At 33.4% G+C, this 13,018-nt stretch overlaps 1 protein-coding gene across 1 annotated transcript in view; it reads right to left on the reverse strand.

Annotated features, from left to right (window-relative positions):
* Positions 1 to 735: 735 nt before the first annotated feature.
* The window catches only part of LOC141481344 (facilitated trehalose transporter Tret1-like), a 35,111-nt gene continuing 22,828 nt past the window's right edge, over positions 736 to 13,018 (reverse strand). The window contains exon 2 of the mRNA XM_074172735.1: positions 736 to 2,530. Coding sequence (XP_074028836.1) covers positions 1,206 to 2,530 — 1,325 coding nt within the window. The 3' untranslated portion in view covers positions 736 to 1,205. The remainder of the gene's footprint in view (positions 2,531 to 13,018) is intronic.

Genomic DNA, 13,018 nt, shown 5'->3' on the forward strand with positions numbered 1-13,018 from the left:
TGTCATCTGCCATCTTTCATTCATCATTCTTCTCCTATTCCTTTTACTTTTTTCCGTCATGATCTTCATCTCCTAATGACGTCAAACTGTTTCCTTCTCATGAATTTAACTACAGCTATGTTCATCATAGCTGTCATAGCTGTCATATACAGGATGTGTAAAGGCCATATATTTTTCTGAAACACACCCACTTTCACATACCCTGGATACGGTTCATCTGTTTCAAAAAGACATTTTTTACTATTTTTTTGTCTCACATTTTTATAACATATAGAGTATAGCTGAATTCTATTATCGGTTGAGTATGCTTTTCTTAAAAGTCTAACATTGTAAACCAAACCACCTCATGTTTGTTCACACCAAATCACAAAAAACATATCAATCATAGCCAAACTGCAACATATCTGCTATATACGCTCCCACATAACCATTATCACCGAGCCATTCGTCATGGCCAAAATCCCCGGGGGTTCAGGACCACCGGAAGTTCGTTTCAAAAACGGCAACTATGACGCTAACTTTATTGAAGAAGTGTGAATTACATGAATATCATAAGTTCAAACTTCCATTGTCTAATATAATATGAGTTGATTTGAAATTCCTGAAAATATATTAAAAAGATTAACCGAAAATATCAATTTTATTTGACCAAAAAAACTAAATTTACAAAGAAATAATATGAATCCAAACAACAACCAAAAAAAAATAAAAATTGAAATAGTAATAAAAGCTGATAATGAAAAAAATGTTATTAACAAAAAATGAAAAAAATTAAAAGATTCCAAACCAAGCTATGTCACGACGTTTCGATTGTTAGTATCGGGTGATATCACCCGAAGACGGGAAGTCCGAACTGATGAAATATACCACGAAATATTGTCAACCACCTTCAAACACCTTTCAATGAATTCTAAAATATTTGATCAAATTAAACATTTACCGTAGCAAATGTATATCTGTTTAGTATCATACATTTTTCAACTTAAAATACACTGAAATAATTGAAATTCACTTAAAAAATCGAAATATTTTATTATAAAAGGTGACTGTGATATCTGAAAAAAAAAATGACAGGGGTAGAATATTTGAACATAACATATTTCAGATAACTCACAGAGACAAAATACATGAAACGAAATTACAAACGTCTTTTACGTTTGTAGTTTCGTTTCATAATCACTTGTTCTCGAATAATGTTTGATTGGTTACTTTTTACCTTCTCCTAACATGATCTGAATCTCCGAAAATGTCTTGCCTTTAGTTTCTGGCACAATTACTTTTATAAAGATACATGAAGCGACACCAATTATAGCGAACATCCAAAATGTCCATGCCGTCCCGAATCGATCGAACATGAAAGGGAATGCAAAAGTTACCCAGAGACAAAACATGAACATTATAACAATGACAGATGCGCTGAGCTTTGCCTTAATATGAACCGGGAAAATTTCACCAACTATTGTGTAAGGAATAGGGCTGAGCCCAAATCTGAAAAAGACCATGTAAGCTAACAAAGAGATTAGAGGCAACCAAGATATGCTATTGAGATCGTAGTTTTTGACTTGTAGATGGAAATACGTTCCAATACAACCAAGTGATGTTATCATTCCTATCTGTGATATCAACAGTAGTTTCTTTCTTCCTAACCTGTCGATCAAATATGAAGCTATGAGCGCAGGTATCAACTGAACTACGGAAACAATTATAACACTCACACCTCCTGATATAGCACTGTCCGTGGAATCAAAAATTGTTTGTTGGTAAGCGACAATAGCCGAACTACCAGAAAACTGTTGAAAAAAAAGTAGTCCTAAAGTGATGAGGAGAGACTTAACAATCACTTTGGACTGCATCATATCTTTGAAAGATACATTCTGTCGTGTTTCCTCTATACTGGACACAATTTCGAAAAATTCTTTTTGCACATCTGTTGTGTGTCTGAACTTGGAAAGAGACATTTTTGCTTCCACCAATTTTCCACGAAGTACTAAGTCATAAGGACTTTCAGGAATGAATGGTCCGAATGTAAGTAAAAATAAAACTGAAGGAATTAGGCAAATTATGGAAAAGGTACTGATAGAAAGGTAAGGACCCATTATAACAACTAAAGAAATTGATATTATCAGTACTACACTTGAAATCATACTCATTGCTCCTCTGATGTCTTTATCGCATATTTCTGCTACGTATGTAGGCATCACAGAATAGACGCAACCTGATCCAACTCCCAGTAAAAATCTTGAAATATAAAATTCTTCCAGGGAATTTGCAAATATTAACATAACATTTGCTATCATAATTGGAGTATGGAATAGAATGAGTGTCTTCTTTTTTCCCAATTTGTCAACAAAAGCTCCAGCAATGATGGGCCCACAGATGCATCCCACACTGAAGAGGGAGGTGATCCAAGAGTTTTCAATAACTGTGATAGGTTTTGACAAGGGATTTTCTTCAGAAGCTATACTCAATTTTGGAATGTAGGGGGATGTCCAGGCGTACCCAGTGGTTCCAACAAATGTCATCCAATTGACTGAAAAGTAAAAAATCAATCTAATTATAAATTATTGAATTCCATAGGAAACAAAAATGCATTGAGCATGAAAATGAAATATAGAATCGGAACCTCTCGAGTATAAAAATGCCAAAGCAAAACCTGCTCATTTACAAGAACTGCAAAAACTCTTCTCGATGCGCGTTCCATCAACCAAATTGGCCTTTGTTGGCGATGAATTTTGAACAATATTCCGGTAGTTTCCTAGTTGATATCATGGGGAGCTAAATCGCATAAAATAGTATAGTTCATATTCTCATGAGGCCAACTTGGTAGATGAAACATGTTTTGACAAGAGTGTTGTAGTCTAAGTATGTAAGAGCAATATTTGTTTTGAGTTATAGTCCAAGACTATCAGATATCAGAGGGGTGCAGCCGTTGAAAAATTGAAACAAGCTCAATTTTCCTAAAAAACCTTCACAGATCCAAACGGACAAACATAGATATATCATATAATGAATGAAACAATTGAAAATAAATACGACTGGTCTCCCGTAATTTGCACTCAGAAAGAAAAATCGCTCAGACTGTACATTTTTCATTCTGAGGGAAAATCTTCCAAATATATTTTATATATGTGTTACTTCCTTTCAGCTTGTTCAGCTAATTGCCTAGTGTAATCAATAGGATGAAAATCTTCATCATGTGAAAGTCGATTTTTTCTTCATATGAAAAGTCATTGAATAATAAATCATTGTATACAATATGACAATTTATGTTCCTTAGACGAACAAAAACAAAAATCCCAAATGAAATCTTGTGAGACAGAGTTTCTAATATTAGTATTTTGAAGGAAGGATGCAGTTCTGCAACAATTACGAAGGAAGACATATTCTCTGCTGTAAATCAACCTCTGGAAAAAATACTCTTGATACATGAATTAACATTGAACACAATCATCCTTCAATATCTTGAAGGAAAAGCGGAGAATGAACGGAAGTTGTCAAAAGAAAATACAGAAGAACTTGTATTTTGGAAACCTTTTTTTCATGGACAAAACACAAGCAATATAGGAAAGCCCTTAAAGCGCTCTCAGAGCGGTGCCTGTGCGAAAGTAGCAGTTCACATTTGATTAGAATCGCTGAAGATTAAATCCATTTGGAAAAACATTATCGACAAATTTATTCCCATAAACTTAGTTCCCCAGATTGAAGAGTTTTCAAACACTGAAGTTCGAGGTGTACTGAGTTGAATCTCAAAACGATGAGCAGCCACAGTCCGTCACGTATTTCTGATATTTACCGCTCATGATGGAATCAAATATGCTAAGTCACTTGAACATTTTCCATGAAAGTATCTATAGAAGAGAGACAAATTTCCAACCTTTCTTCGATGTTCCAAGCTATCAAGATTGTACGTGATGTTCGCGTCTCGAATCAGGCAGATACCTCTTTTCTGGATTGAATCCAGTAACATCAGGGTATGTTTGGGAGCAGAGTTCCATACATGGAAACAATACTCCAAAGCTTCATAAAGCATCAAAAGTTGCTGAGGTTTCTACAGTTTTCTGTTTTGGAACAGTGTTCCAGGCTTTTGAGAAGCAGCCTTTGCAATTCCAGTGATACGATTGTGCCAAGATATATTGGTGTCAATTCCAACCCCCAACAAACTTATCGTAGCAAAAAGCGGAATTGTCTCACCTGACATTATTATATCCGGTTCAGAGACATTTATCTTCTTGGAGAAAACCGATACCTGGGTTTTTGTGACATTGAATTGAACATGGTTAGTTTCACCCCAATTCGAAATCACTTCAAGATCCTGGAATTCTAATGGAATGACGAGACAAGTGTGATATCGTCAGCAAAGCAATATTTTGGATTCTTGGTTTTTTCCAATATGTCTTCGATATACAATAAAAAGAGGGTTGAAGGTGTACCTAAAAATAAGTATTTACATGTATGTAGATCAGATCCCCAAACAAAAACTGAGGACTTATCAATTCTTCTGGAAAAGTTCAATGTGAACCACTAAATTTCAGGGCTCCAACCCTCTATTCATCTTGTAAGGTAAAGATACATGGAACTTATTTCAAGAAGGCCATGAATCCTAAATTGTGGCTTCTTGAAGCATGCATTTTTTCGTGAAGGGCAAGGTGAAAGCAATGACAACTTAATATCGAAACCAAGTTTTCTTTTACTCAACGTGAACACAATATAAGTAGAAGTGACGACTCTGTGGGACGCCCCCATTCCTCCACTTTTCGTCATTACCCAGTCGAGCAATCAGAAGCTACCGCGCGCACAGCGTGAAAAGCATCGAATGGATTCATTTGACAGATAACGGCGCGATGGAGTTACAAAAATAATGGTAAAATAATAATAATAAACGGAAAATCGGATATCAGAAAAAACCATGGCCACGTGCGTTAAAGAAAAACACATGGCTGCCAATCTAATAGAAAAAAACATGGCTGCCATACAGGGTGTCTCATCGTTGGAGAAAAAAACATGTACGGGGTGGGGTGTCTCAAATACGTCAGCGTGGAGAATAATGGTATGATAATAATAATTAATGAAAAATTGGATAAAAGAAAAAAACATGGCCACGAGCGTTAAATGAAAAACATGGCTACCAACGTAATAGAGAAAAACATGGCTGCCATACAAGAAGTCTCATCGTTTAGGAAAAAGACATGACGTCAATGTGTACAGGATGTCTCAAAATGCGTCATCAAAAACATGACAGTTTAACGGGGCTCTATCGCTTTAACGTGTGATTTATTAATGCGTACAGGGTGTCTCAAAATACGTCATTTGAGGAACATGAGAGTTCTACGGGGTTCTATCGTTTTGACGTGCGATTCTTCAATATGTACAGGATGTCTCATTCAAGAAAAACATGACAGTTTAACAAGGTTCTATCGTTTTAGCATGCGATTCTTCAATGTGTACAGGGTGTCTCAAAATACGTCATTTTAGGAACAGGACAGTTCAACAGGATGTCTCAAAATACGCTATTCAATAAAAAACCTCGTTTCTGGCTCAGAATCCAATGCTTTCTCTCATGAAGCTTAAGTTTAGTCATTTTCAGACCTCGCAACAGAACTTTGTGGAATACTTCACTTGAGGTAGATGTGATGTGTGTAAGAGTTATACGATGCAATATATTTGTTTATATGAGGAAGGAGTGTATATGAAGTCAGCGTGGAGTAGAGAAAAATCAAAGATGGTAACATATACCGAAAAGGCACAAAGCGACATCTTCGTTATTAATAGTCGCATCGTCACGTACAGCACATTGAATGGAAGGAAAATGAATGCAAAATTCATCGACAGAGAAAAAACAAAAAATTGCAGTCAGAAGGGCACTGAATCACATTTTCGTTAATGATAGTCGGATCATCACGCATAGCACGCCAAATGAAAGAAGAAGAAATGTAGAATTAATCAACAAAGGAAAAACAAACATTGCTGTCAGAAGGACACTAGGCGACATCTTCGTTGATAATAGTGGCATCGTCATGTACAGCGCGTCAAATGGAAGGAGAAAAAATGCAGAATATATCGACAGAGGAAAACAAAGATTACGGTCAGAAGGGCACTAAGCTACATTTTCGTTAATCAAGTTAGCATCATCAGGAGAAGTTAACGTTTAGTTTTGTCTCGAAAAACGCATTGAAAATTCCGCAAGATTTAGATGCGTTAAAATAGCCAGTATTTTCATTTGAATCACATAAAAAAATGCATTTTTGAAACCCTCATTTCTTTTAAGAACCCATTCGATTCGCATTGTATGGCGTCACGAAAAATTATGCAAAAATGACATGAGAATCGCTTAAAAAAATGTCAAAAATTAGGCGGGATGAAACGTTCATTTATGCCGCGATTATCGCATGATATATTTCGCAAAATTTCCATGCGTTGAAACAGTCAATTAAGGCACTTCAATCGCTCCAAAAAAACGTTATTTTTAGCATAAATTTTCCAAACAAAAAAAAAGTGAACACATATACACAGTAACTTAATGCTTCAAAATACGTCTCAAACAAATAATGCATGACTGAAAGATACAAAATCGTTCATGATATGAACTAGAACCGATTACATTCATTTATGCTGCGATTATCGCATGAAAAATTTCGCAATGCGTTCAATGCGTTGAAACAGTCAATTTAGGCATTACATTTGCTTTAAAAAAACGCTATATATGCCACATATTTTCCTAGCAAAAAAAATATATAAACTCGTATACAGAAAGACTTAATGCTTCAAAATACGTGTCGAACGAATAACGCATGACAGAGAGATCGAAAATCGTTTATCATATGAACTAGAACCGATTTTTCGGTTTCAATCAATTTTCGTCTGAAAATACAGACTATCAGTCGATAAAATTCATCCCAAAATTACTATGCAAATTTAGTATTCAAAATATCGAAATCATTCCTTTCAGAGAATTATTTAGGATGTTTCGCTAATCAAAATTTTATGCACATCAACTGCTTCCGAAAAACACATTTTTTATTGCTACATATTTTCAAAAAACAGGAAGGCAGTAAACTGTTCGTAATAGGAAACAGAACTTGAATTTCTTCAGAAGAGAAAAGGTTCTTATGATTTAGAGCAAGGAATTTATGTCAAGTTCATTGTGTGAAGAAGGTATATGACACCGGTGCCTATGTTTCAGAGAACTTCATGTCATGTTTTATGAAACAAAGCGTCTTAGGTTGATGCAATTTTTGATTGATAATTTCAACAGAAAAAAAGTATACAAGCGTATCAAAATACTTTTGTGACGATACCTGATAGTAACTGAAACAATGCATAATACGCGTATACAGAGTGGCTTACTGCTTCAAAATACATCTCAAACAAATAACACATGACAAAAAGATCGAAAACCGTTTATGATATGAACTTCGAACCATCGATTTCGCAAAGAGAATTAAAGAGAAATGAATAACTTCCCCAAGAAATATCACGAAAAAAGGCTATTTCCTGTGTGTATTTCATATGGGTTGAAAATTTTGAGCAAATGCTTTCATGAAATGAAGAAAATGCGTTTCTACATCAAATTCTCTGAGGATATGAAAAGAATTTGATAATAGTATCATCACATGGTCTAATGAAAAATATACACTTCACAAATCTGTTATGTGGATGAGGTGGATCCCTAAAATGGTAAACTTTTCACTTTTAGAAGCAACCCGCCATAACCTCCGGCTTCATATACCTTCTATCCTTCCTATGCCCCTTACCCATCCCTATAATCATCAAAATTCAAATTGACATGTGTCATTATACGAATTAATGAATCATCTCTATCAATTTAGATATTACTGTTTGTGCAGTCTAATAAATGAAACGAACCATACCATTTGATTTGATAAGATGCCACCAGACGAATAAATGAACCGTCTCTATTAATTTAGAGATTAGTGTTCGTGTAGTCTATTCAATGAAGAAAGCCACCCCAACCAGCAAAGTTATTTTATAATTTCATGGTGTTGCAATAGTTTTATTTTATTAATATTTCATAATTACTTCCGAAATGCTAATTGATTGTATTAGACAATCGGTGTAAATTGTTATGTAGCAGTTATAACACTTTTCTGCGAGATTTTCATGATAGTTATGAAACTATTTCAACCTTATTTCATAACTGTTTCCTGTAGCTTTAATGGAATTATTTTATCAAAATGCTTTCAGACACTATCTTATTCTCATTACTATATTGTCACTTCAATGATAATTTTCCAACTATTTTATAGTATGGTATATTCACAACAATACAAAAACACTAATATAACTGTTATAAAATCAAATTGCTTTTGCTAATATATATTTGCTGCCACCAAGAATAAAATGCAGCAATTAAGAACAACCAGCTGACATCGATTCCTAATCACAGCTTTGAAAAAATCTTCAAAATTTCAGTTGTGTTCAGTAAGATTATTTTTATTCAGTTATTCAAATGGGACACTATCGATATCGTGGTGGAAATTAGTTCTTCAGCAACTTCTAAATATTTGATTTTTATTGAGTATAGGTACCCCGTAAGTAAATCAATATTTTCAAGGCATTGGGTTTAGTAACTCATCCTTATAATTTACAATTTGGAGGACTGTAAAATACAAAGGGTTTGCACTTTCAAGTTTCAGTTTTTAGTTATATATTCAGAAAACTTGAATATTTTGTTCTGAGTGTTATAACCCTTTAAATGATGACAAATTCAGGTACAGCAAGGTATGCTTAACAGAAAGTATTTAGAAGTAACTCCTCTAATAACCTACCGTCATATAGATGGTGTCCCATAAAAGATACATAACTCTGGCTTTTTCACACTTTCTGTGACAACTTGTTTGAATAAAAATAACCCTGCTTGCTTTTTGGGTTGCATAGAATTGATAATTTTTTCTTGTTCTGTATCGTCATTCTTCAGCATTCGTTCTAATAGTTCTTCTTCATCAATTTGATAGGTCATCAAATGACTTCGTTTTAGTTTATACATCATTGTAAACCAACTGGCTTCGGGCATATAATTGTGGATTGGTATTAGCTTATCAGCATCAATTTTTAGCCATGAGAGTTAGTTATTATTTACCCATGACGACGGAACTATGGTGAACATATATACCTTAAACGTAGATAAAATGAGTCAACTCCAGTTCCAAAAAAAAACTATCAATTGAAAATATAGGCCTGAATTATCAAATATCTGGTCAAGTTTCGAAGCTAATTGAAAGATATATTCTGACATCAAAAACTTACCCCTCATTTCCTCTAAACGCACAATAAATTACATACCAGCAATATTTCATCGGCATTCATATAGGTTATGTCTAATATTCACCATGTATTTAGCATTAGTCAACGGATATTTATCATAAAGAAGGTAATATGTCACGAATATAAGTAATTTATATTATAAGAGTCACCAAAGTGTCATTTATTAGTAAAAATGTTGCCAACTAACTTATAACAATCACAATAGTTGTGTACCGACAGCAGAGCCACAGCGGAGCAGAAAGGCAAACAAATATTAACAGGGCCGTATTCTTAGTAGTCTGTGTAAAAAACCATGAAAATAACGGGGTGCTTAGTTGTGTTTCGAAAAAATATTCCATATAAAAATGAGTTGGATGGGAGTTCAGTTTCAGCAGCTAAACCATACAAGGTGATTCACGGAATTTTATCCATTTGGGAGTATCTAGGTTTCCGATAATTTTGTGATTTGAGCGTATGCGTTCGCGTTTGAAATAGGTTCGCTACCCGCTTTCTATAATTAATTCGTGACAGTGTTCATATCCATAGGTATTCGTTAGTGTAAATGCCTTTGATGTTAGGATGTTGACTGATTGACGTATGATTAATTTTTGTGACGACGGGTTCGAATACTCTATTCGTGAGAAATATTTTTTTATCAATTTTTTGTTTGGTAAAAGAAGGGATAATGATTGGTTTGGGCTAGTTTGGTTTTGTTCAAGTTATTTCAGAAATTCCATCTATTACAAAAAATACGGTCGGAAATCTTAAACAGTTTGGTGTTGGGAGAAAACTCCAGTAATATGAGGTAACTCTTTTGTAAAAATTTTGTAAAATTTATACATCGCAGCTCAGGGCCAAAAAATATTGAAAACTCATTTCTATAATCTATAATTCATTGTTATATTCTGTCAACAACTAATAATCAGTTTTTATTGTTACTGTATTCAATTCTAATTCATTCTCAATTTTAGACACTATGATATGCATATATTAGTGTATCAATTTATACTTTCAATTTGATAATAATTCCCTTGTGTGGATACTGTAGTGAATTTTTCTGTTTGTATCCGGAATACATGAATGAAAATGAATGATAACTCAATGGCGGCCACTTTGAGCATTTATTGGGGGGTATATAATAATTTTAGATTCAGTTAGAAGTGCTTCAAATAGACGAAGAAATTTCTTGGTGTTCAATAAAAAAAACTTTCTGAATACTTTTTGTGTCGCCCTGTATAATGGAAATACTAAAAAATACTTCAAGCTATCCTACCTGACCTAGTGCTTCAATTTTTTTCTTGTGAAAAACAGGAAAAGGTTATTAAAATGGTTAAAACCCGTCGTTTAGCCTTTATATTCGATGAAACTTTTTAGCCAAAACATCAAACAGAGATAATATTTATCCGAACTATATGTGGGAAATATTTTATTCATACAAGCACTTTTGTAGAAACCTATTGCTTCAAAAGTAGTCCGACTCTTCCGCAATACCATCACTCCCAGAACTAAGTGTTTCTCAACAGTTTTATAGGGGTAATATAGTAGCTAAAATACGTTGAAATGATTGCTACTGATACCAATCCATTTCATAGAACGAGGCCATTTTAAATGATAGCGATCCGGGATACTGAAATTATATGAGTTGAAAATATGAAGTACCGCACATATAGTGATATTTACAGCTGAAAAGTACATAAATATTATAACATTATATTATTTAGAATAAAGTGAATTAAGTTTGCGACCAGAAAACCAATACGTCGACAGAGTGAATTTTTTTTAATTAATAATTTTACTGACAACATTCATGAATGAGTGGCGCGCTTAAATTTTGCTAATAATAGGCTATATATTTGTCAATAAAATTTCATTTGCAGTGAAAATATCAATCTTCGAAACACAAACAATGCCTTTATAAGTTTTATGAGTGCAGGAGTGAAATTTCAAATGACTTCAACCTTTCTATTTGTTAGTTTTCAGTTGGTGACATATCTATTATATTTTCCTAGTGTCCAATACAAAATTACTTCTTGCATCTTCAAGAAAACATTTTTAACACTTTTTTATTTAATTGTTATCGTTTTCGGCTGTATTATATTTTAAAACGCCTACTTGGAACTACTAAAAAACTCTTATAAAATTGTCTCCTGATTATTTTATGTGTCGCTTGAATATATTGCAAAAGTGCAATAGGGGAAGTCTTTACAAAACTACTTTTTGAAAGTGTCAGACAAATTTTATAGTAACTGCCAAAATGTTTATAAAACTGTTCTGTAGTGTTTGTAAAAGCCCTTACAAAATGTTGAAAATGACTATAATGCTTCATAAAACGGTGCCAATTTCCTATTTAAAGCAGTTTCATAAACACTTCGGAAACATTTCTGAGAGGAATGCAGTTTTATAATTTGTTTCTCCAGAACGTTTCCGCAACTATTATATAATATGAAATTGCCAGTTGGGATAATACAATTTGAGTAAAAGGAATGCCACTAGACGAATAAATGAACCGTCTCTATTGATTTAGAGGTTAGTGTTCGTGTAGTCTATTCAATGAAAAGAGTCATACGATTTGAGTAAAAAGATGACTCTAGATAAATTAATGAATGGTCTCTAATAATTTAGAGGTTAGTGTTCGTGTAGTGTATTGAAAAAGAGCCATACTATTTGAAAAAGAAAAATACCACCATTCTATTATGTGTTGTTATTTTGAATTTTGTTAATTTTCCTTATGGTGTACGGAATGTTTTGGCCTCATCGTTGGCATACACTGGAAACAATTTTGAATTGGCAAACAGAAACATATTTTCTTTCATTTTCAAAATATCCTATGTATGTGAATTGTTTTACCCGAATTACTGCACTCGGCTAACGCCTTGTTTTTTCAATTTTCGCCCGTGGGTAATTGACTCCTTATCCCACTCGGTATGTATACTATTATCAATTCTTTTCATATCCTCAAAGGATTTGATGTAGAAACGCATTTTCTTCATTTCTGAAAAGCATTTGCTCAAAATTTTCAGCCCATATGAAATACACACAAAAAATAGCCTTTTTCCGTGATATTTCTTGAAAAAGTTATTTAATTCTCTTCAATTCTCTTCGCGAAATCGATGATTCGAAGTTCATGTCATAAACGATTTCTGATCTGTCATGTGTTTATTTGTTGACGGATTTTGAAGCACTAAACCACTCTGTATACGCGTATTATGCATTGTTTTAGTTTGAGGAGTGCCAGATGATGACAGTACTACCAACTGTAGAAAGCGCTCGCAGATAATTAATAGAAGATATAAAGCTTCAAATCCTTTTTGTAGAATTTAATACTGAAATATATATATGTATATATATATATATATATATATATATATATATATATATATATATATATATATATATATATATATATATAACATATATATATATATGTATATATATGCAGCAAAATGGATTAACGGGGTCTCTCAGTCAAAACATCAAAAATCAAATCTCTGTTTTACTTTGTCAAGCTTTCGCTTCTAATGGGAAGCTTCTTCAGGGCCTATAATTTATTGAGTTGTTGGTTTTTTTGCCATCGAACATTAAAATTCATACTTACAGTAAAAATGAGTTAAAAACAATGAATTGAACATATAAACTAAGGGAGAAGGTTGAACATGTATAAGATTATTTCAGTTTGACCAATGTCATACCTTCACATAAATGTCATTTTTCAATGGGTATGATGATTTCATAATCTTCTTTAAGAAAGAGTTATTGA

The sequence above is a fragment of the Leptinotarsa decemlineata genome, unplaced genomic scaffold, assembly GCF_025532065.1.
Source record: "Leptinotarsa decemlineata unplaced genomic scaffold, Ldec_3_MD MMD2_tig00000157_RagTag_RagTag, whole genome shotgun sequence".
Taxonomy (NCBI): Eukaryota; Metazoa; Arthropoda; class Insecta; order Coleoptera; family Chrysomelidae; genus Leptinotarsa; species Leptinotarsa decemlineata.